Genomic DNA, 20,133 nt, shown 5'->3' with positions numbered 1-20,133 from the left:
ATGGTGTCTCCTTAGTCCAGCCTGGCCACACAAAGTAGGTTTGATTCAGGCTTAGAGACCAGCCATCTGCTCCCCCAAACTGCAGGCACTTAAAATACAGATGAAAGCTTCTAGAGGCCAGGAATCAGGCCACATCTGCATCCCAAGCACTGTGCCTGCCACAGAGCAAGTCCTCAGTAAAATTTATGACTGACAGATGAAAGGTGAGCATCCACCAGCCCCTAGGAGGCAGTGACCATGGACATGGAGGCAGGGGCTTGTACTTCTCCACTTTGGGGAGCCAGAAATCTGCTTCCTCTCTTTTCACGTGATGGACAGAGATGGAGACCTAAATGACCTCTCTCCATACCCAGTCCCCAAACCCAAATCCGTGCACCCCAGCCAGCAGATGGGAAGGATGGGAGAAGAAGAGGGGAGCGTTAGAGCAAGCACTGCCCCAGAGCTGACGGTGGGGGAAGGGAGAGGAGAGACCACTGACTGCTCAGTGCACATGGCAGAGGGTCTGCAGTTAAGGTAGGCTTTCAAGTCCACGGAATCCTGGCAAGTCACCTTTTCCTTCTGCGCCTCTGTATTTTCCAGCTGAACACAGAAGGGAGGGGATGAGAGCAAGGTACATTATATAGGGCAGTTCCTGGTGTAAAGTACTCAAAACGGTTGGCTTTGCTGTCCCTGGATTGTAAGCTCCATGAGGTTAGGAGATCTACCTTGCCTCACAGCCACATAACTGGCAAATTGTTAGACTCTTAGATGCTCAGCCAATACTGGTTGATAAATTACTGAATGGATGAATGAAGGAAAGTCCTTTTAATTAGGTTAGTCTCTCCCTAATGGCCTCCAGAGCCTGACTCCCACCAGACTGCCCTTGGCCTTCATCCTGAAATTTACAGTCTGAGGCACCCTGAGCAAATGACTTGACCCCTTCGTGCCTCTGTAACCCCATCTCTACGGTGCCATATACAGCAACCTCCTCACAGGTTGTTGTGAGCACCCACTGACCTTGGACCTATGTCTGGCAGAGAGGGAACGATCGATTAGTGTTGGCCGTGAGCATGATTTTAACCATTTCTTCATGAGGCCAATCAGATGAATATCACTCCACTTTGGGGGGTTCAAGTGGTATCTTTCCATCCTTGCAGGCGCCTGCCCCAATCATGTCATGAACAGACTATTTTCTGCCCTCCCAAGTTCCCACAATGAGGTCCACACAACATCACAGCCATTTTCCCCAGTGAAATGAGCTTTATTGGAAATGCCATTCTCAGCCATGGAACTAGCAGGTGAAATCATGCCATCGCTGACAACAGTGGGGTCATCATGTATGTGTGATGGAATCATTTATGGGTGAAGCCGATGACCCTGCAAAGCCACTGTGCAGAGCCCAGGGTCTGGAGGATTGTCCACTTATCCTTCAGGCTGCCCTTCATTCTCCCTTATTCTCTCCCTTGACCTCTTTGGTTGTCCTTGTCTTGGTCCATCTCATCCAAGACATCTTCCCTGCTGTCTCTCGCTCTCTGGATCTCTCCCTTCTCCTAATTCCTTTTGTTCTTCGGGGGCCGCTACTGGACCATGCTGTTGGATGCTTGGTCTCACCACCATTTCATTTTTCTTTACCAGTTCCCTGACCTTTGGTCCTGTCTCCCCACCAAGATTCTCTTCCAGGACAGAAGCCCAGGCTCACCGTGCCCCAAGCCTGTAGGGGCTCAGTTCCAGTGGACGTGGAGACACTAGGAGACACTGGGAGACACTAGGGCTTGGTAACTGCAGACCCCACTTCTTGGCATGGGCCGCCCTCCTGAATCAGGGACCCCTAGACCCTACTTCCGTCAGCGCAGTGAGATACTTGAGACCACGTATAAGTGCATGAGAGGATTAGATCCACTGTTACATGGGCAAAGTCCTAATTTTGTAACTAAAACTATCCCATCCATTCCCTTGGGAGGATGGGAACACTGAGGTTGGAGGACCACAGGCAACCAGGCATAGGGAGCAACCCATTGGAGAGACCATGAACTTGGCACAGGGGAGAGTCTGCTCAGTTTCCTCAAAGGGGTGGGTATTTGCTGCCAAGCTGGTTTTTAGGAATCTGGGAAGCTGTATATCCAAGAGCCAAAGTCAGAGACCCTACCTCGGGTGGCCAAACCCAGACTGAAAACAGTGGAGTAGATGGGGTAGAGAAGCCCCTGGGATTGGCCCCTCTGTGGCTCCTTTCCCCTGTATCCCAGCATCGGGAGAACCCGGCTTTGTAATCAGCATCTTTTGTCTTTTCCATTTTTCTAGTTTTGTTTTTGATTAAGTATCCCCACCTTGTGGACAATTAAATGCAAAAGCTAATGGTCTTTTAAAAAATCTTTTAATATATGCCAAGAGCCACTTAGCTTTTGAGAGGCTATAATGGGACAAGGGAGAGAATGGCATCTTCTCCTAAATTTAGAAAGAAGGATGATCATCTGGTGGCTCTAAGGCACAAGCCGGCAAACTTTTCCTTAAAGGGCCAGCTGGGAGGTAGCTTTGGCTTTCCGGGCCGTGTGGGTCTCAACTCTGGTACCGTGACGCAAACACAGCCATAGACACCACTTAAGTGGATGGGCTGGATTTGACCCCTGAGCTGTAGTTTGTTGACATCTTGTCTAGAGAACAGAGGGACATAGGGGATCCATATGTTTAAAGTCAGCAATATATTTTAAAAAGCCAGGCAGTGAAGGCATCTACACAGGTGCGCCTGATTATCCCTCTCCCCCATCCACCTCTTCCTTGTCGTCGTGGTCTTCTTTTTTATTTTAATTTTTTTCCAGAAAGAACCAAGTAAGCATACCACACTAGGATCAGTATTTTACAGGTGTCCTTTCATGTTAGCCTAGCACCCGGTAGGAAGCAGGTGTAGTTGCAGTCCCCACTGGAGCCCAGAGTGGTTAAGTCACTTGCCCACAGTCCTCCCAGCTTGTCAGTAGTGGAGCCACAATTCAGACCCAGACTCTTGGCTACACTGTTTCTGTATTTTTCTGGGATTATTTCACTACAGAGAATATAATTTCAACCCTGTTTATTAAATACTTCTAAGTATGCACAAGTAGGATAAAAAGCAAGTTTCACCTTTTCCTATCCCAGAAGAAAATTAAAACAAAATGAAACATAGTGCCTATTGCAAGAGACAGAGAAGACAGAGAAGTATCAGAAATTGACAGCATAAAACAAAATGACAGCAGTAAAACAAACGTATCAGTTATGACGGTAAAGGTAATTAAACTCCCTATTAAAAGACAAAGAACCTCAAACGGGGTTTTAAAAAAAATGCTGCTTATATAAGAAATACACAGAGGGGAAAAAATACACAGAGGGGGAAAAGGAGATAAATTATCTACAGTGAGTGTGTATTCTCGTGTTTATAGTAATATTTGGTAGTTGCAAAAAATTTAAGCAATACATAAGTGAGATAAAGTTCAAAGTGAAAATTCTCATTTTCCCCATCCCGCTCCTTAGAGGAAAATGTTTTGACTGTTTGGTGTAAACATGTCCACATTGTTTTTCTCTGCTGTATATACCAGATGTGTTACTTTTATAATCAGAAAATTAAAAAGTCCTATAAAAAAGACAGAAGGCCAGTTCTCCCCATTCCCACAAGAGGAATCCAAGTGATAGTTGTAGCTCATTTAGACCTCCAAGGAAGAAGTAAGGGTAGTTAACTGAGTTTCTAACATTATCTCACTGAATCTTCTGGCCACTCTCAGGAGAAAGATGTTGTTAGGCTCCAAGCACAAGAAAGCTGCAAACCAGCCAGGTGAATTGACCAGCCTGAGATCCCGCAGCTGATAAGAGTTAAGCATTTACTACATGCTAAATACGAGGCCAAGTGCTTTGCATATGTTGCCCTACTGAATCCTCATGACAACCTTGGAGGTAAGTACTGTATTGTCCTCATTTCACAGAGGAGGAAACTGAAACACAGAGTAGTTACATAACTTGCCCAAGGTCACACAGCTAAATGAATGGGAGAGTCAGGATTCCAATCCAAGTACTCTGATTCCAGACCATCACTTTGAATCCTCTAGTGAGGTCTGTCTGACTCCAAAGTTCACTCACCTTTCATGCTGCCACAAACAGTGGAGTAGCAGGCCACCAGAAAAGGCTTTCATGAGTTCTGGTTGTTCACGCTAGACATGTCCTCACCTAAAACCCCTCCGACGGCTGGGCATTCCCATGTCCACACCCACAATGGCTAGCAACACAAGCTCTGGAGCCAGCCTGCTGGGTTTAAATCCTGGCTCTGCCACTTCCTAGCTGTGTGTTTCTGGACCCATTAGCTCTCTGTTCCTGTTTCCTCCTCTCTGAAATGAGGCTAATACCAGTACCCCCCCTCATGGTTGTTGTGAAGATGAACATACAGGAAAAGAAAAAGGGCACATAAATCAGTGTCCGGCACCCGTAAGGCTCAAAGAAGACTAGTTCTTCATATTCTTGTGTTCCATCACTGTGCCCAGTTGCTCCTGGCCTGGCATGATGTTAGTGTCCGTCATGGAGAAGCTTGGTGTTTTAGTCATCTCGTGCCTTTGTAACAAAATACTGCAGACTGGGTAGCTTGGACAATAGAAATTTGTTTTCTCTCCATTCTGGAAGCTGGAAATCCAAGGTCAAAGTGCCAGCAGGTTTGCTTTCTCCTGAAGCCACTTTTTCCTTGGCTTATAGATGGCCAACTTCTCGCCGTGTCCTCACATGTCCTTTTCTCTGTGTGCTTATCCCTGGTGTCTCTTCTTAGAAGGATACCAGTCCTGTCAGGGTCACACCCTAATGATCTTATTTAACCTTCATCCCTACCTCTGTAAGAGCCCTATTTCCAAACAGTCATACTGGGGCTAAGGCTTCAACCTGTGAATTTGGGGGGACACAATTCAGTCATAATACCTGGTCTTCTACCTTTCAACCAGTGTTTCATTCCTTTGACAAAGTATTTATGGAGCACCTGCTGTGTGCCAGGCACTGGGTCCCTTTGTCTTATCCCTGCACTCTTATCTCTAGTCAAGGCAGGAAACCTCCCCCTCTTTTCTTTCATTGTGCGTGTGAGTGTGTATGCTGTGTGAGTTTGAGAGGTCTGAGTGTGAGTGTGTGCATTTCCTTTTTTTGCCCCACATTCTGAGTGGAAAATTTCAAACAGAATTGATGCACCTATGTGCCCACCGCCCAGTTTCACCAGTTACAAAGTCATAGCCTGTTCCATTGCATTCATACCCCTACCTGCTGCCCCTGCCACTCCCCCACTCTAGGATTATTGGGAAGCAAATTTCAGGCAAAATAGCCCATCCACAACATTTTAGTGTGTATCTCTAACAGATAAAAAGAGCCCTTTATAACATAACAGCAATACCATCATCCTAAAAAAGTAAAAAGAGTTACTTAATACAATCAAATTTCCATGATTGTTTAACACTTTATTTTAAAGATTTTTTTAAAAAGTCAGAATCCTGCTTAGGTTCACTCATTACAGGTAGCACATATGTGTCAGCTCATTTAACCTGTGGACCTCTGTGCCCACGCCTCTGATATTTTGTGGAAGAAGCCAGGTCGTTTATTCTGAGGTGTCTCCTGCACTCTGAATTTTGACCATTATGTCCCTGGGAGGTTGTTTAACATGATCCACTCTCTCTCTTATATTTCCTTTAATTGGAAGTAGGATCTAAAAACCTAATCAGATTTAGTTTCCATTTTTCAACCAGAATGTTCTACGGGCAGGGCTCTGTGCCACCATCAGAGACGCATAATGTCTGGTTGTCTCTCATTTGAGGATGTTAGGAGCCAGCGATGGGATTGCAAAATGCCCACATGCTATCATTTCATCTTCTTTTATAAGCTGGAGTATTTAAAGAAAACTCGCCCTCATCAACTATTTGGTTACCCTGAGGTACAGTTCATGAAGGAAAGGCAGAGAAAAACTTAATTATTTTCCTTTATTTACCAGTTTTTATTCAATGAGTTGATTCCCTGACATAAAGTTGAACATTTTTAAATACCATTATGGTTCAGGGTGTTTAAACATATTTTATATAATTAAATCCATTGCAGTTATCACTCTAACCGACATTCCAACTGTCCCATTGGCCAGTGGGTATCTTTCTGAAAGTGGCCCAACCTCATTTTGAACATTTTCTTTCCCTGACCTGGAAGCAGCCATTTCTCCAAGGAGCCCTAATCCCTTTTCGGTGGAAAGTGATACTGACAATCTGGGCGCTGGGGATAATTATTCCTATTGAGTTGGCCCTTCTCTCTAAGGCATTCCAATGAACAGAGCTAAAGAATCTTTCTTTTTTTTTTTTAAGATAAAAATGCATAATGGGTTTATTTCATTTCAGATGTAAGAATACTTCCTTTTTTACTTTCTTGATGTCATATCTGTACCTGTTTTCATTCCTGCTGAAAATTCCAGTTCCCTACAACATCAGCATGATTTCCCATTCCCTACTGCACACCCAAGACTCACAGAATGACACAGCCACTACAACATCAGTGTGATTACTGAAAATGGTTTAAGTTGTTTTACTTTCAATTCCTCTCATTCCTAGACCCAACTAGGGATGGCTGTGTTTTAAAATCTCTTTCGCTAGTTTCTTCATGTGCGATTATGCCACCAACTGACACAGTACTGTATTCATTTATTTCACTCTGCTTTTGAGTTTTGAGAGCTTGCTTATCAAATTTAAATCTTTCTCTTTAGTTGTGAAAAATATTTACATAGTTACAAATTTAAACCTCTGAAAGAAGATATATTCTGAGAAAGTCTAGCTTTTATTCCTTTACTCTCCACCCTGTTCCCTCCTTCTTTCCATAGATAATCTTGAGTTTGGGCCTCGTTCTTTCATCAGTTGTTATAATATGAGTCAGTGTGTGTGTGTGTGTGTGTGTGTGTGTGTGTGTGTGTCTCCCACCCCTCTCTACAATAAATGAAATCATAGGATTATTTTTTACCTCGTTTCCTTGGTTTTTATTCACTTACTAATATATTCTGGGGACCACTCCATGACATTATATAGACTATCCCTCATTTTTGTTTACAGCTGCCCATCCATCTTGTTGATTACTCCAGTTCATTCAGTCCGCTCCCTATTGCTGCCTCCCATTTGGGCTCTTTCCATTCTTTTGCTACTATAAATCATGCCGCTTTGTATAGCCTTGTACATATATATGTCTTTTCATAGATTTGCAAGAATATCTTTGGGATAGAGTTCTAGAAGCAGGGTCAGAGAGTGAATGCATAGGAATTTTGCTATATATTACCAAATTTCTTTTCACAGGAGTTGTGCCATTTTGCAGAACATTTTCCACCAGCAAGGTGCTAGAATACCTGCTTTCCCTGAGTCTCATGTGTCCTTGAACTCAGATTTTGTCTATGTGATGGATGAGAAGTATTCTCTCATTGCAGTTTTAATATATATATTCCCTTAGAATGAGGTTGAGCATCTTTTCAATCGTTAAGGAGACATTGCATTTAGGATCCTTGCCTACTCCTCCCGGCCTGACACCTGTCACCGTGAAGATGAACCAGAGAATATGAAGGACTGAATGCATAGAGTGGTCGTTTGAGCAGCACATGAGCAGGAGAAAAGAAGAACCAGCAAGGCAGTAAAACAATACACCAGAGAAAAGCAAAGTGGTGACCAAAGGCAGGATTTGGGTTTCCGTATCTGGAGATTTTAGATAGGGTTTTGTTATTTTTTTTTAACAAAATTCACATTTTATTTAAGTTGAAATAAACTATACAAAATTGATTTGTGCACTGAATGGAGGGTAGCCTAGACAGAAAGTGACCATGTGATCTACAGTTTTCTGGAAAGTAAGTAAGGAGATCACAGTCCATGATCCAAGAGGCTGGGCCTGTGCTGAATTGAATCCGAGAGAGTCCCTTTTCCTACTGAGGCTATGCATGGGAATCCAAGGACTGAGTAGTAGCCCCCTACAAACACACACCTCCAAGGTCTCACCTGTCCATTGGACAAAGAGAGGAATGTACTAGCAGGTTCAGTGAGAGCAGAGATGGGTCTTAAAAACTGGGGTTACCCAGGAAGTGACAATACCCTTGTGCAATTTACTCCCTCAATGTTTTTATAAATGCTGTGTTATTACTTAATTTCTCCATGTCTTAACTTACTGAAAATGGGGTGATAATCCCTACCTACAAAACGAGAATAACAATAGTACCTGTCTTTTAGTGTTGCAGTTGTCACAAAGATAATCCTCGTCAAGTCCTGATGCACAGTGAACTCTCAATCCCAGTGAGCTCATTGCTGCCAGCCATGGCTGTAGTACCATTATGCACTGCAGGTGGATTTGGAGACAGAGGTCCTGAAGTGAAATCCCAGCTCTCACTTCATTACTTCTTGATCTAGTCTCTTAGCCTACTTAGCCTAAGTTTTCTCATCTATAAAATGGGCATAATAACTGCATAAATGTTATGTGGTTTTAAATGAAATAATACACATAACGTAGCATTGTAAGTCATTGATATGAGTTTCTACTCATATCATTTGTATTACTGTTCTTAGGTTAATTAAACTTCCTAATGTAACACTCTGTTAAGAATGCTTGACAATCAGAGTACCTTGGTGGTTTAGTCAGTTGAGCCTCTAATTCTTAATTTCAGCTCAGGTCATGATCTCAGTATGGTGAGATTAGCCCACTGTCAGGCTCTGTGCTCAGTGGGAGTCTGCTTGGGATTCTCTCTCCCTCCTCCCCACCCCTGGCAATCTCCCCCCTCGCTCTCTAAAATAAATAAATAAGTCTTTTAAAAAAGAATGTTGACAATTATTTTCAGTCTTTCCAAGAAGTTCATAGAATTGAGAGAGGAAGGGTGCAGTATATTTGATCCTGTTTTATGAAACTGATTAACTAGGGAAGCATGCAAAAACAAAAACAAAAACAAAACAAAACAAAACAAAAAAAACCTGCAGAAAAAAACAGCTACTGAGTAGCTCTTCATTTTCTTCCTCGTCTTGTTTAGGACATTTTTGGCATCTGATAGCTCCATAGTAAGGAATTCCAAAGGACACAGGGGTTCTTCGAAAAGTGGAAGGCTGCTTAGTTTTGGATCTCTGGATTTATGGTGTCTTCCTAGGTCCGAGTCCAGGCTCTATCACCAACTAAAGCAGAGCTGGTTGCTGCACCTCCATAAACCTGTCCTAGCTGTAAAATGGGGGAGATTAATAGCACCACCCTTGCAGGATTTGTGTTCTGTGAAGAGTGAGCATGTCTGTCCCTGTGAGTCCATGAATGGCCGTGGTGGTGACGATGGCCACAGTGTGGGTGGTGGTTGGTGCCGGCATCCTCCTCATCGGTCCTGGGGAGGTACCAGGTGGGTAAGGTTAGAGTGCGTTAACAAACAAGCCCCCAATCTCAGTGGCTTAAAAGCAGGAATTGGTACTCACATAGGCTGCCTGAGCTGCATGTTTAACACTGGCCATCAAGGGGCCCTGCCCCTTTGTCACTCAAAGGCCCAGCCCGAGGGGACTTCCATCCTGACACTTGCTCTCACCATCAACGAGGCAGAAAATGGCAAATCTGGCGCCAGCTCCTCAACTTTTCCTATGGGCGGAACCTGCGCCACTACCGCTCTCGTGTGATTGGTCAAAGTGGTCACGTGACCTAAGATAACTTAAAAGGCATGCACGGTGAAATCTGACCACCTACCAGAAGGAGAAGGACGGGGCTCGCTCTGATGAGCACCGCAAGGGCCAAGGGTCCAGCTGTAGGAGGAGGCGATGGTGAAGGAAGGGTGCTGGTGGGAAAAGGAAGCTGAGGGATGGGAAGAGTGAGACCGACCGACCAAGGGACTGAGAGGACAGGCGGAGCAGGATCAGAAACATGTCTGCACTACCCAGTGTCTTGTGGAATCACCTGCCATGAACCACATTCATTCATCCTTCCATGCATTCATGCATTCATTCAAGCAATGATTACTGATTGCTGCCATGAAGGGATGATTGTGTGCCAAGCTCTAGGCTAAATGCTGGGGACTCCAAATTTGGAAAGACCATGAACAAGGCCCCTGCCCTCAAGGAACTTACAGTGGAGTAGGTCACAGCCGAGCTCCGAGCTGAGCTTGGGGATCTGCCCACTGCCCGTGCCAGAGGTGGCGGGATCTCTGCTTTTGCCGCAAGCCTGATGCAAGGAGCAAAGAGGAAAGGAAAAACCAGTGCAACCCAAATATTAGCTGTACTTCAGCCCTCCTAGAATGACAGAAGACTTTGTTTAAAGGATTATTTTTATTTCTCCCCTCTGGCCTTTAATAAAAGTTCAAATGATGTAACTGAGCATGTCTATAAAGGTCCCAAAAGACAGAACTCACAGTTTATATAGTTTATGTAATTTTCCATAAAAACAAAAACAATACTTGTTGGCAGATAACATTTTATAGAGAGAGTTTTTATTTGTTTGTTCATTTGTCCCCCCCAACACAAGAAAGTTGTTTCTCTCCCTTCTGTTCCCCAGCTCCCTGTGGTGGTCATCTGACTTCGCCCAGTGGCACCATCCTGTCCCCGGGCTGGCCTGGCTTCTACAAGGATGCCCTCAGCTGTGCCTGGGTGATTGAAGCCCAGCCAGGCTACCCCATCAAAATCACATTCGACAGGTGCCTGCAACCACAGCCTTGGAGGGAACAGAGCCAGGGGTGGGGTGGGGGGGTAGATTTCTTAGGAGTGGTGGTGGAGGGGAGCCTGGGGTTGAGGGCGGAGGACCAGCATGCTCGCTGAAATGTTAGCAAAGTCAGAGAACGTTGGAACAAATTGCCCTGGGTGGAGACAGGCCACATGGGCTTTGCGCTTGGCCTTGGTTTCACCTCAGTAGTGGGGTTTGTGTTGTTCATGACTGGAGGAGTGAACAGAAGGGTGGGTAGGGTATCACTTGGGATATCAGAGCCCTTCTGTCCCCCTCACACCCAGTGACAGAGAGTGGGCAGATAGACACCATCAGATGTTGAAGCAGGCATTGGCATCTGAGGAGTATAACTCTAAAATTGGCAGCATACGAAGGCAGCTTCCTGACCTTTGACCCAAATCCTGCTCATATGCTGCATTTCCTGTTCCCACCCCAGGCATGCCCCTTCAGTGGGGAAAGTAGCCACCCAAATATGAGCAGAAACTTCTTCCAGACAAAGCATCCATGGCCTAGAATAGCAGTGCTCAAACCTTTCCATGAGAGTCCAATAGTAAATATTCTAGGTTTTGTAAGCCACCTGTGGTTATATGTTGCATATTTTCTGTTTTCTTTAAAACATACCCCTTTATAAATGTTAAAAACCATTCTTAGCTCTTAGGCCATACAAAAACAGGCTATAGAATAGATTTGGCCCTGGGCTATAGTTTACTGAATTCTGGCCTAGAACATTCTGACCCCCCCCCCCCATGAGACTAGTCGTGCCTTTAAGTCTGAAGATGTGTCTTGGCTCAAGCCACAGGGAGGACTGAGAGAGTGCTGAGCCATCGGAGGTGGGGGAGAGGCTAAATGTAGTGGAGAAGGCCCTTTCCTATCACTAATGAATGTGTGCAGATTATATTAAAATGTCCCAGCCTGCCAAAATCTGGTTGTTCTGAAGTCCTGGGCCAGGTAGGGCCTTTTTTCATTTGCAAGTTAATAAGCCTCAGGTTTCTCAAGAAGTCTACATTCCCATCTTTGGCAGATTTAAAACCGAGGTCAACTATGATACTCTGGAAGTTCGAGATGGGCGGACATACTCATCACCCTTGATCGGGGTTTACCATGGGACCCAGGTCCCCCAGTTCCTCATCAGCACCAGCAACTACCTCTACCTCCTCTTCTCGACCGATAAGAGTCACTCAGACATCGGCTTCCAGCTCCGCTATGAGAGTGAGTATTGGCAGGGAGGCAGATGACAAGGTGGGCTGGGAGGAGGGTGCAGGGACCACGGACTATTCCAGCAGTGGGTCCCCAACTTGGCCCCATCCCAGGGGCTTCCTCAGCCTGTGCTCCTGGGGGGCACTCGCCTACTCTCAGCATCTGTCAGAGCCCATAGGAGCTCAGAGGGGAGCCTTTGGAAAGAGTGAAGTCTGATGACCCACATACCACAAAGCCTCTTCTACCTGCAGGTGACTGGGAACCACCATGCTGGGCTATCTGGGGACAGTGTTTGAGGATGGTGAGGCTGAAATGTGATAGCATCTCTTGCTCACCCTCACTCCCCCATCACCTTCTGCATCCATCTCTGCTGCCTCAGTTGAACAAGATGGATGTCCCTTCTACTCTTTGTAGACCAGTAGAGAAAGTGCTGGCCGAGAGCGCTATGAGGGCAGCCCCATGTTCTTAATCATGTCTGTATCCCCAAGACTTAGCATGGTGTCTAAACCATAGTGGACACTCAACTTATGTTAATTGAATGAATGGACGGATGGACAAATACTAGAATCAGCTTATTTTCTTTGAGAAACAGGTCTTCAGATGTCTTAGCAGATGTCGACAGCCACACTTGACACATGGGTAAATGACAACCTCAGCTTTCTGTAAATCAGGGTTCTCTCCTCCCTCCCTTTGTGGGCCAGCTAGGGTCCTTCTGTGGTGATGGTTAGCTGTCTATTCCAGCTGTGGGCTCTCTTTTCCAGCTATAACACTGCAGTCAGACCACTGTCTGGATCCAGGGATCCCTGTAAATGGGCAGCGCCATGGAAATGACTTCTATGTGGGCGCTCTAGTGACCTTCAGCTGTGACTCAGGCTACACGTTAAGTGATGGAGAGCCCCTGGAGTGTGAGCCTAACTTCCAGTGGAGCCGGGCCCTGCCCAGCTGTGAAGGTGAGACACACCTTGCAAAGGGGTGCTAAGGTAGTGGATTCCTTTCCTGCTGTGGAAGACCAGGAGCTAGAAGGGGCATTGACTCTCCCACCCATTAGTGAGGGTTGAGGGTTGAGAGAAGATGGCTCCCCAGCTCCCAGGAGGATTGGTTGGGGATGGGGATATAGGGTGGTGTGAGGGAGCTCCCTGGGCCACTCCAATCTTTCAACACTGTCTTTACTCCTGTAGCACTCTGTGGTGGCTTCATTCAAGGCTCCAGTGGGACTATCTTATCACCAGGGTTTCCTGACTTCTACCCCAACAACTTGAACTGTACCTGGATTATTGAAACATCCCATGGCAAGGGTGAGTGGTTAGGCCTGGAGCAAGTATTGGACTGTGACATGGTCAGAACCCCATGTTCTCCAGGTCAAGGTGGCCTCAGTGGGGATCTCCCTATGTAGTGACCTCAGCATTTGGTCTGAATTTTTCTCAACCGGAATACTCCCATAAACTTCCCATCTCTTTGAATCACAGAATACATTCCACAAATATTTTTAAGAATCTAAAATCTTCATGCTAGAAGGTACTGTAGAAATTACCAGCTATGAAACCCTACATAATGCAGAAATCTTCTCTAATTGCTCCCGACAAGATGGCACCACACCTGCCTAAACAGCCCCAGCAGTGGGAAGGTGGCCAACACATTCAGCAAATAGGCACCTGGTGTCATTTTTTGATAGATCTGACCCCTCCTAATAGCCTATTAGATGTTTCTGAAACTTTTTTCCTTGTTCTGTGTGCTGGAGTAAAATAGGATCCATCTGCCCCCTCTCCTCATGTTCACCCTTCAGACACTGGACCCGTGAACCTCTTCTTACATAGCTCAGCTGTTCCTCAGATGCCATGTTTTCATATTCCTCACCAGTCTGGACTGTTACCTCAACTTCCCTCACATGAATAATCTTTGGAAACCCAAGTTCAAAGGAAGAGTGCTGGTTAGAAATAAACAGGAAATAATATAGTCTTTGATTCAGCAAATATTAATTGAATAATGCCACCCATGTGGCAGACTCGGGCTGGGAATAAACAGTAACCAGGCACATATGGCTTCTATCCTCAGAAGCTTATTCTGAAGTTCATCCAGGGTCACAGTTCTTAACCCCTCTGCACTGTAGCAAATATGTTAATGCTTAGACTGCACTGTAGATGTTTTGATTTTCCATGTTGGAGATGGAAAACAGGCATCTTTGATTTCTGAAGATTTCACTAGTAAATCTGATGCATGCCCTCGAATAAGAACCTCTCATCTAGAAGAATTAACATGTAGAAAAGCCATGAAAAATTTTTAAAAGAGTAACTCTTTCAGATAGTAAAATGTTTTTGGCTAAAATAATTTTAACAATGTGGTATGAGTATTGGAATGGACACACAAACCAATGCAGGCATATGAAGGTCCAGACGTAGAGTCCTATGTGTGTGTATGTGTGTGAGACTGTGCATGCACACACATGCACACTTGTTTATGTGTGTGAGAGAGACAGTTTGTAGTATATAATTAAAGTGTCATTTCCAATCCATTGAAGAGAGGATTGATTATTTAATAAATGCTTTTTAAACACTAGACTTAAACACTTGGGAATAAAAGAAAAGAACCAAACAGACCTCATACATTTAACCACATAAATTCCAATACTAGAAGAACATAAAAATCTAACCCCAGGTGCGGAGGTACTATACAGAGTAATACTAAAAGCAGAATCCATAAAGGCAAAGACTTTAAGATTTGATTAAATAAAACTTTGAGTGGATTTACGTAAAAAAAAAGGGGGGGGCCATAAAAAATTCAGACAGTAAGTGGACAAAATTACTTTCAACATAAATAATCAACTAAAGATTACCAACCTGATGCATGGAGAGCTCTTAAAAATCCTAAAGAAAGACGCACCTGGTCTCTAGGCCTGTAAAATGAGCAAAGCTATAAATGCTTCAGAGTAGAAGAAATAGAGATGAAAGGACATTGACCCCACTCATAATTAAAGACATGCAAATTTAACCAGTAATGAAATACCATTTCTTTTTTCAAGTCAGCAGAGAATATCATAACAGTATGGGAGACAGTGTGCAGACATGAATATTCTTCTTCAGCACTGACATTGTATAAAATGGTTGAAATTCTCTGGATGATGGTTCCATGATATGATTCAAAAGTTTTCAAAATATATGTGCTTTTGGACCCAACAATTCCACTCCTTGGAATATATCTGAAAAAAATATGTACAACTGTACATCAAGATTTAGCTGCAAGGGTGCTTCCTAAAATACTTTACTAATTGGAGGATTAGTTAGCTACTGAATTGTCCGTCAATGAAGAAATGTTAAATAAAGATATGATACCTATATATAATGCAACAGCTATGAAAAGCCATAATGTGAGAGAATATTTAAAAACCTACAGGGTAGGGGTGCCTGGGTGGCCTAGTTGGTTAAGTGACCAACCCTTGATTTGAACTTAGGTCATGATCTCAGGATTGGGGGATCAAGGACCATGTTGGGTTCCGTGCTGAGCATGGAATCTTCCTAAGATTCTTTTCTCCCTCTCCCACTGGCCCACGTTCCTCTCTTTCTTTCTTTCTTTCTCTCTAAAATAAAAGTAATAAAATATTTTTTAAAAATAAAAAAAAGTTTAAAAAATAAAGACCTACAGGTGTAGTTGTATTACATTGTTAAGCCTAAAGAGATGTTTGCCAAAAGAACATAGTTTATAAAAACTAAACCAGGATATGTGTACAGAAAATTATCTGAAAAGTTATACCTCAAGACATTAGTGCCACTACTCTCTTATTTTTATCTTCTCCATTTTTTCTAATTTTGAGAAATAAAAATATTACATGTAAACTATAGTATTTGTGTAAAAAAAAAAATTATAAAAAAAGTCACTCAAAGTCTCCCCACGTGTGCTTAAGGACTTCACTTTTGCCTCTAATAGGCCTGACCTAACTGGGATTAGGGTGGCATGCAGCTTCTTGGGGAGAAAGGACCCTGCAGGCAGTCAGGGTGAGGCCTGGTTGTCCCCTTCTCCTTGAGGAGAGGAGGGATTAGGGCAGCATCTTTGTTCATCCTGCAGAGCTGTTTCCAGCAAGTCTTGGCCAGAGTGGGCCAGTAGGGGAGCCAGAAGCTCCTCTGTGGCATCAAGAGGGCAAGAAAGGTAGCCCCCTCATAATCCTTAAAGGAACATCCCCCAGTAGTCATGATTTTCTTTCTGTCTGGCATCTGTAATCATGGGGGGGCAGGGTATGTTTCTCTATGCCTTTCTATATGTGTCTTTGTCTAGAAGTCAATGCGATTCAAATATTGAGCAAATGCTTATGTCATACTTGCACTTAAACTTGGTGCTAGGAAAACCCAGTGGCATGAACCTGGCATTGAACCACTTTGGCATTGCCTGCCTTCAGGAAGATTAGAGTCCATCTAACGTACCATGGCCAAGAGTGGATAAGGGTAGCAAACATCCAGTGACCACCCTAGGGCTTGGTTAGGTGGTGTCCTGAAGTTGAAACTTGGGCCAGTCTTCAGGGATGAACAAGTATTAACCAGGACAAGAGGTGTTCCAGGCAGAGAATCGATACAGGGTCACTGATGTATGACCCGGTCACTTCTTCCTTAGGACCATTTAAAGGCTTTACCAGACCCTTAGTATAAAGCTTGAAGTTATAAAATAGCTGGTGTGAGCCTATAGCCCTTGCTCACCTTTCTCAGCCTCCTTCTGAGTTCTGTAAATACTAAGTCCTAGCTACATTGAAGCTCTCTCAGTTCCTAGAACTTCCCAGACTTTTGTTGTCCTCTAGAGCTTTGTGTCTTGGGATGCTGTTCTTCTCCCTGGAATACTTTCCCTCCTGCACCATCTCCACCACCCCTCTTGTGTGGCCAGCTCTTCATCTTCTGAACTCACTTCCTATAATGAGCCTTCCGGACCCTTTCTTCCGAGGCCTGGGTGTGAGCTGGGCTCCCTTTCGTGGGCTCCCACATGATTTTGTGCCTTCCTGCTCCCTGCACACAGACTCCAAGCCCTTTGGGAGACATGTCTGCCTTGTTTCCTGCAGCTTCCCTAGGTTCTGGCTCTATGCCTGACACATGAGGAACTCAAGAAATATTTATATGAATAGAATTAAATTGAACTCAGACCCTTATGCAGAGGGCAATGCCTGTAAGAGTATCTCAGGTTAACAAATCCATTAGGTTACTGACTCTGATTGATCCCCAGGAGGCAGAGGAACAGCTGGAGAAACTTGAACTCTATGAAATTCAGAATTATTCAACTTCCCAGCCAAAGGGAATGGCTAATTCAGGAGTCCAAAGAATGGGCCCTTGCTGAGACCCCAGAAGTGAAATTTTTTTCAATCCATAAGGCTGTCTAGGAGTTAGACAAGCTGAGCAAAAAGAAAACCTACTATGTGTCAGACACCATGCTGTGGGTTCTGCATCTGCTATGCTAATTGTTCCTCACTCCAAGAATTAAATGTTACCTATGAGGAGATGCTATCATCCCCATGTTATGGTGGAAGAAACTAGAACTCAGGACACACTTGAGCAACTTCGGCCCAGACCCTTCAGCTGGTAGATGGGCCGTTGACCCAGGTCTGGGTCCCCTCCCAAAGCCCACGCTTTTTCCACAGCTCTGAATGTCTGCCTGGCATGGTACTCATCCTTCATAGGATTCGACATGATCACGCCAGTGAAGTATCAGTTTGTGTGTGCATCTGTCACACCAAATCTGGATTCAGACTCCAACATGGGGCCTCTGTGACAATGTCTTCATTTTCTCACAATGACCAAAAGAGCCTCAAGCAATCAGCACAGCTGGGAAACCCAGGGGCTTCATCTCAGTTGTTTACTCATCCTTAGAATGCCAGCCAAATGTTTACTCCTATGGAGGAACTGTGTTTGCACGCTGAAGAATAGAGTGCGAGGCTTAGCGCTTCATCAGCTCCAATTCCCTGTACTGTGTCTGATCCAATCGCTACCCAACCCTTGTTTTACCAGGAGGGAAAGACATTTCCACCGAGCCTTTTCCCAAGCACTGTAGACAGAACAGTTTCTCGTGTGCACCTGTGTTGATGTGTTGGGAGGAGGATAGGATACATGTGGGCACACATACCTGTACATCCCCAAAATGCTCATACCCATCCTGTCAAAGACTGTGACCCCGTGTAGTCTTCCCAACCCTCTGGGCTTAGTTAGCACTCTTATTCTGTGCCGCCATTCTGGGCTCTCACTATGGATGTGTCAGTCTCCTCCACTAAACTGAGAGATCTTTCTCACTGCTTAGCCCAGCCCTGGCACTTAGTAGGTGCTTAGGATTTGTTCCCTTGAGGAAATAGGTCCATAGATGTAACATAGTCGCTTGGGCACAGGGCATTTACAAGCTGCATGCCTAGTTCCACCACCTCTATGGGCTTCTCTTTCCCCTGCCCCCACCCATAGAATCCCCAAAACTCTGGGCTTACCAGGTCCCATCCATAGAGAAGCAAGACTATGAAAACATTTTAAATATTTTAGCATTGAGAGCTTGGACCCAAACATGATTTATCAAAAACTTGTCGCTAATTATCTAGAGAAGTATTCCTCAAACTTTAATCTTCCTACAGATCTCCTAGGGACCTTGTTAGCATGCAGATTCTGATTTGGAAGGTCTATGACAGAGGCTGAGATTCTGCATTTCTAACAAGCTTGCAGGCGAGGCCCATACTGCTGGTCCGTGGACTTTGAATAGCAAGTGAATCCAGCCCCCCTAGTCTAGCCAAGCACCTGCCCTTAGCACGCCCACAGCATACATTCCCATGGGTGTGCTGATGTGTGAGTGGGCATGCATTTACACACAGGCCCACCCAAACACAGACGGCCATCTGGATCTGGTCCAAGAGCTGCTTCGGGTGTTGAGATCCTACCACCCCATCTTTCTCACCGCCAGACCCATCTCAGTACCTGGCCACCCCTCCTGCCTGTTCTCTCTCTGTAGTGGGAGAAGCAGTGTCATGGAGCTGTTTTACACAACCCTGTAATCAGACTGCACCCAGATCCCAGCTCTGCCACCTGCTAGATGGGTGACCTGGACACGTGCCTTTCCTCTTCGTGCCTCAGTTTCCTTGGGTGTAAAATGGAGATGAGTTATTGGTGGGGTTAACTGGGTTTTCAGATCTTCTCTTCCAATTGATAGGGGCCAACTACAGGGCAATAAAACACATAGCATAGTGCCACGCAGATACTTAGTGCCGAAATGTTAGTGAATATTATCGCTTTTGTTTAGTGCTTGCCATTCTGCCCCCGGAACATTCTGAATGATGTTTGATAGCGCTTTTGTCACTCTGTACTGTAGCTCTTTGTTGAATGTCTTGTATATCCCCTTGCTCCTCCCTGGCCCTGGATCCTAGCCCAGAGGAAGCACTTGTCAGATATACAAATACTTGTTGAGAAATGAATGAGAGAATCTGTGAATGAGTGAAAGGCTATGAAGCATTCTCACAGACCTAGCCATAAATCTTTCAAATTTGACAACCATAAGGCGGTGTCCTTCTCCCTGACCTGTGGGCAAATGGCATATTCTGGATCATTCAGACGCATTCATTCTGGTTCCCCTGTATGTGACTATCAGTGCATGCTCATACCCCAACCCACTGGTAGACGTCCATGGACTGGAAATATTTGTGCCAATCCTGTCTCGCACTACGGCTGTTGCAGCCATCTCAGTTTGTCACCCGGACCCTTCCGGTCTCTTGACAGGTGTGTTCTTTACATTCCACACCTTCCACCTGGAGAGTGGCCACGACTACCTCCTCATCACCGAGAACGGCAGCTTCTCGCAGCCCCTGAGACAGCTGACCGGCTCACGGTTGCCGGCCCCCATCAGCGCTGGACTCTATGGCAACTTCACTGCCCAGGTCCGCTTCATTTCTGATTTCTCCATGTCCTACGAAGGATTCAACATCACCTTCGCAGGTAAAGCACGTTGGGGTTCCCTGGGGGAGGAGATGGCAGAATATTCTGCCTCTCCCTCTGCTGCCAGTCTCTGGTCTTCCCAGCAGATGGACATTGATCCACTTTCCAGTCCCTGGGAGAATGACCTCACTTTTGCTGCAGCAAAAGATTGTTGGGTTAGATACAATGAGGCCTCCCTGTGATGGGCTGGGAAGCAGGTGTTTGGGGGAATCTTCCCTGAAGGTGTTTTAGATCCACTCTGAAAATCACCAGTATAACTGGTTGGACTAGGACATCCCCTCCTGTCCTAGGAATACATAATTCTTCTGCTGATTTCACTTCCACTGTTTCATGACCCCAGCAATTAAAAAAGAAGAGGAAGAAGAAGAAAGGGATTTGA

The 20,133-nt window shown here is 45.0% G+C and overlaps 1 protein-coding gene across 1 annotated transcript in view; it reads left to right on the top strand.

Moving 5' to 3' along the window:
- CSMD2 (CUB and Sushi multiple domains 2) overlaps window positions 1-20,133 on the top strand; it is a 611,427-nt gene that overhangs the window by 389,303 nt on the left and 201,991 nt on the right. The window contains exons 16-20 of the mRNA XM_059377195.1: window positions 10,468-10,606; window positions 11,654-11,841; window positions 12,591-12,779; window positions 13,008-13,124; window positions 19,539-19,754. Of these exons, the coding sequence (XP_059233178.1) occupies window positions 10,468-10,606; window positions 11,654-11,841; window positions 12,591-12,779; window positions 13,008-13,124; window positions 19,539-19,754 (849 nt within the window). The remainder of the gene's footprint in view (window positions 1-10,467; window positions 10,607-11,653; window positions 11,842-12,590; window positions 12,780-13,007; window positions 13,125-19,538; window positions 19,755-20,133) is intronic.

The sequence above is a fragment of the Mustela nigripes genome, chromosome 14 (assembly GCF_022355385.1).
Source record: "Mustela nigripes isolate SB6536 chromosome 14, MUSNIG.SB6536, whole genome shotgun sequence".
NCBI classification, from domain to species: Eukaryota; Metazoa; Chordata; class Mammalia; order Carnivora; family Mustelidae; genus Mustela; species Mustela nigripes.
This window is presented reverse-complemented; position numbering and strand designations above follow the sequence as displayed.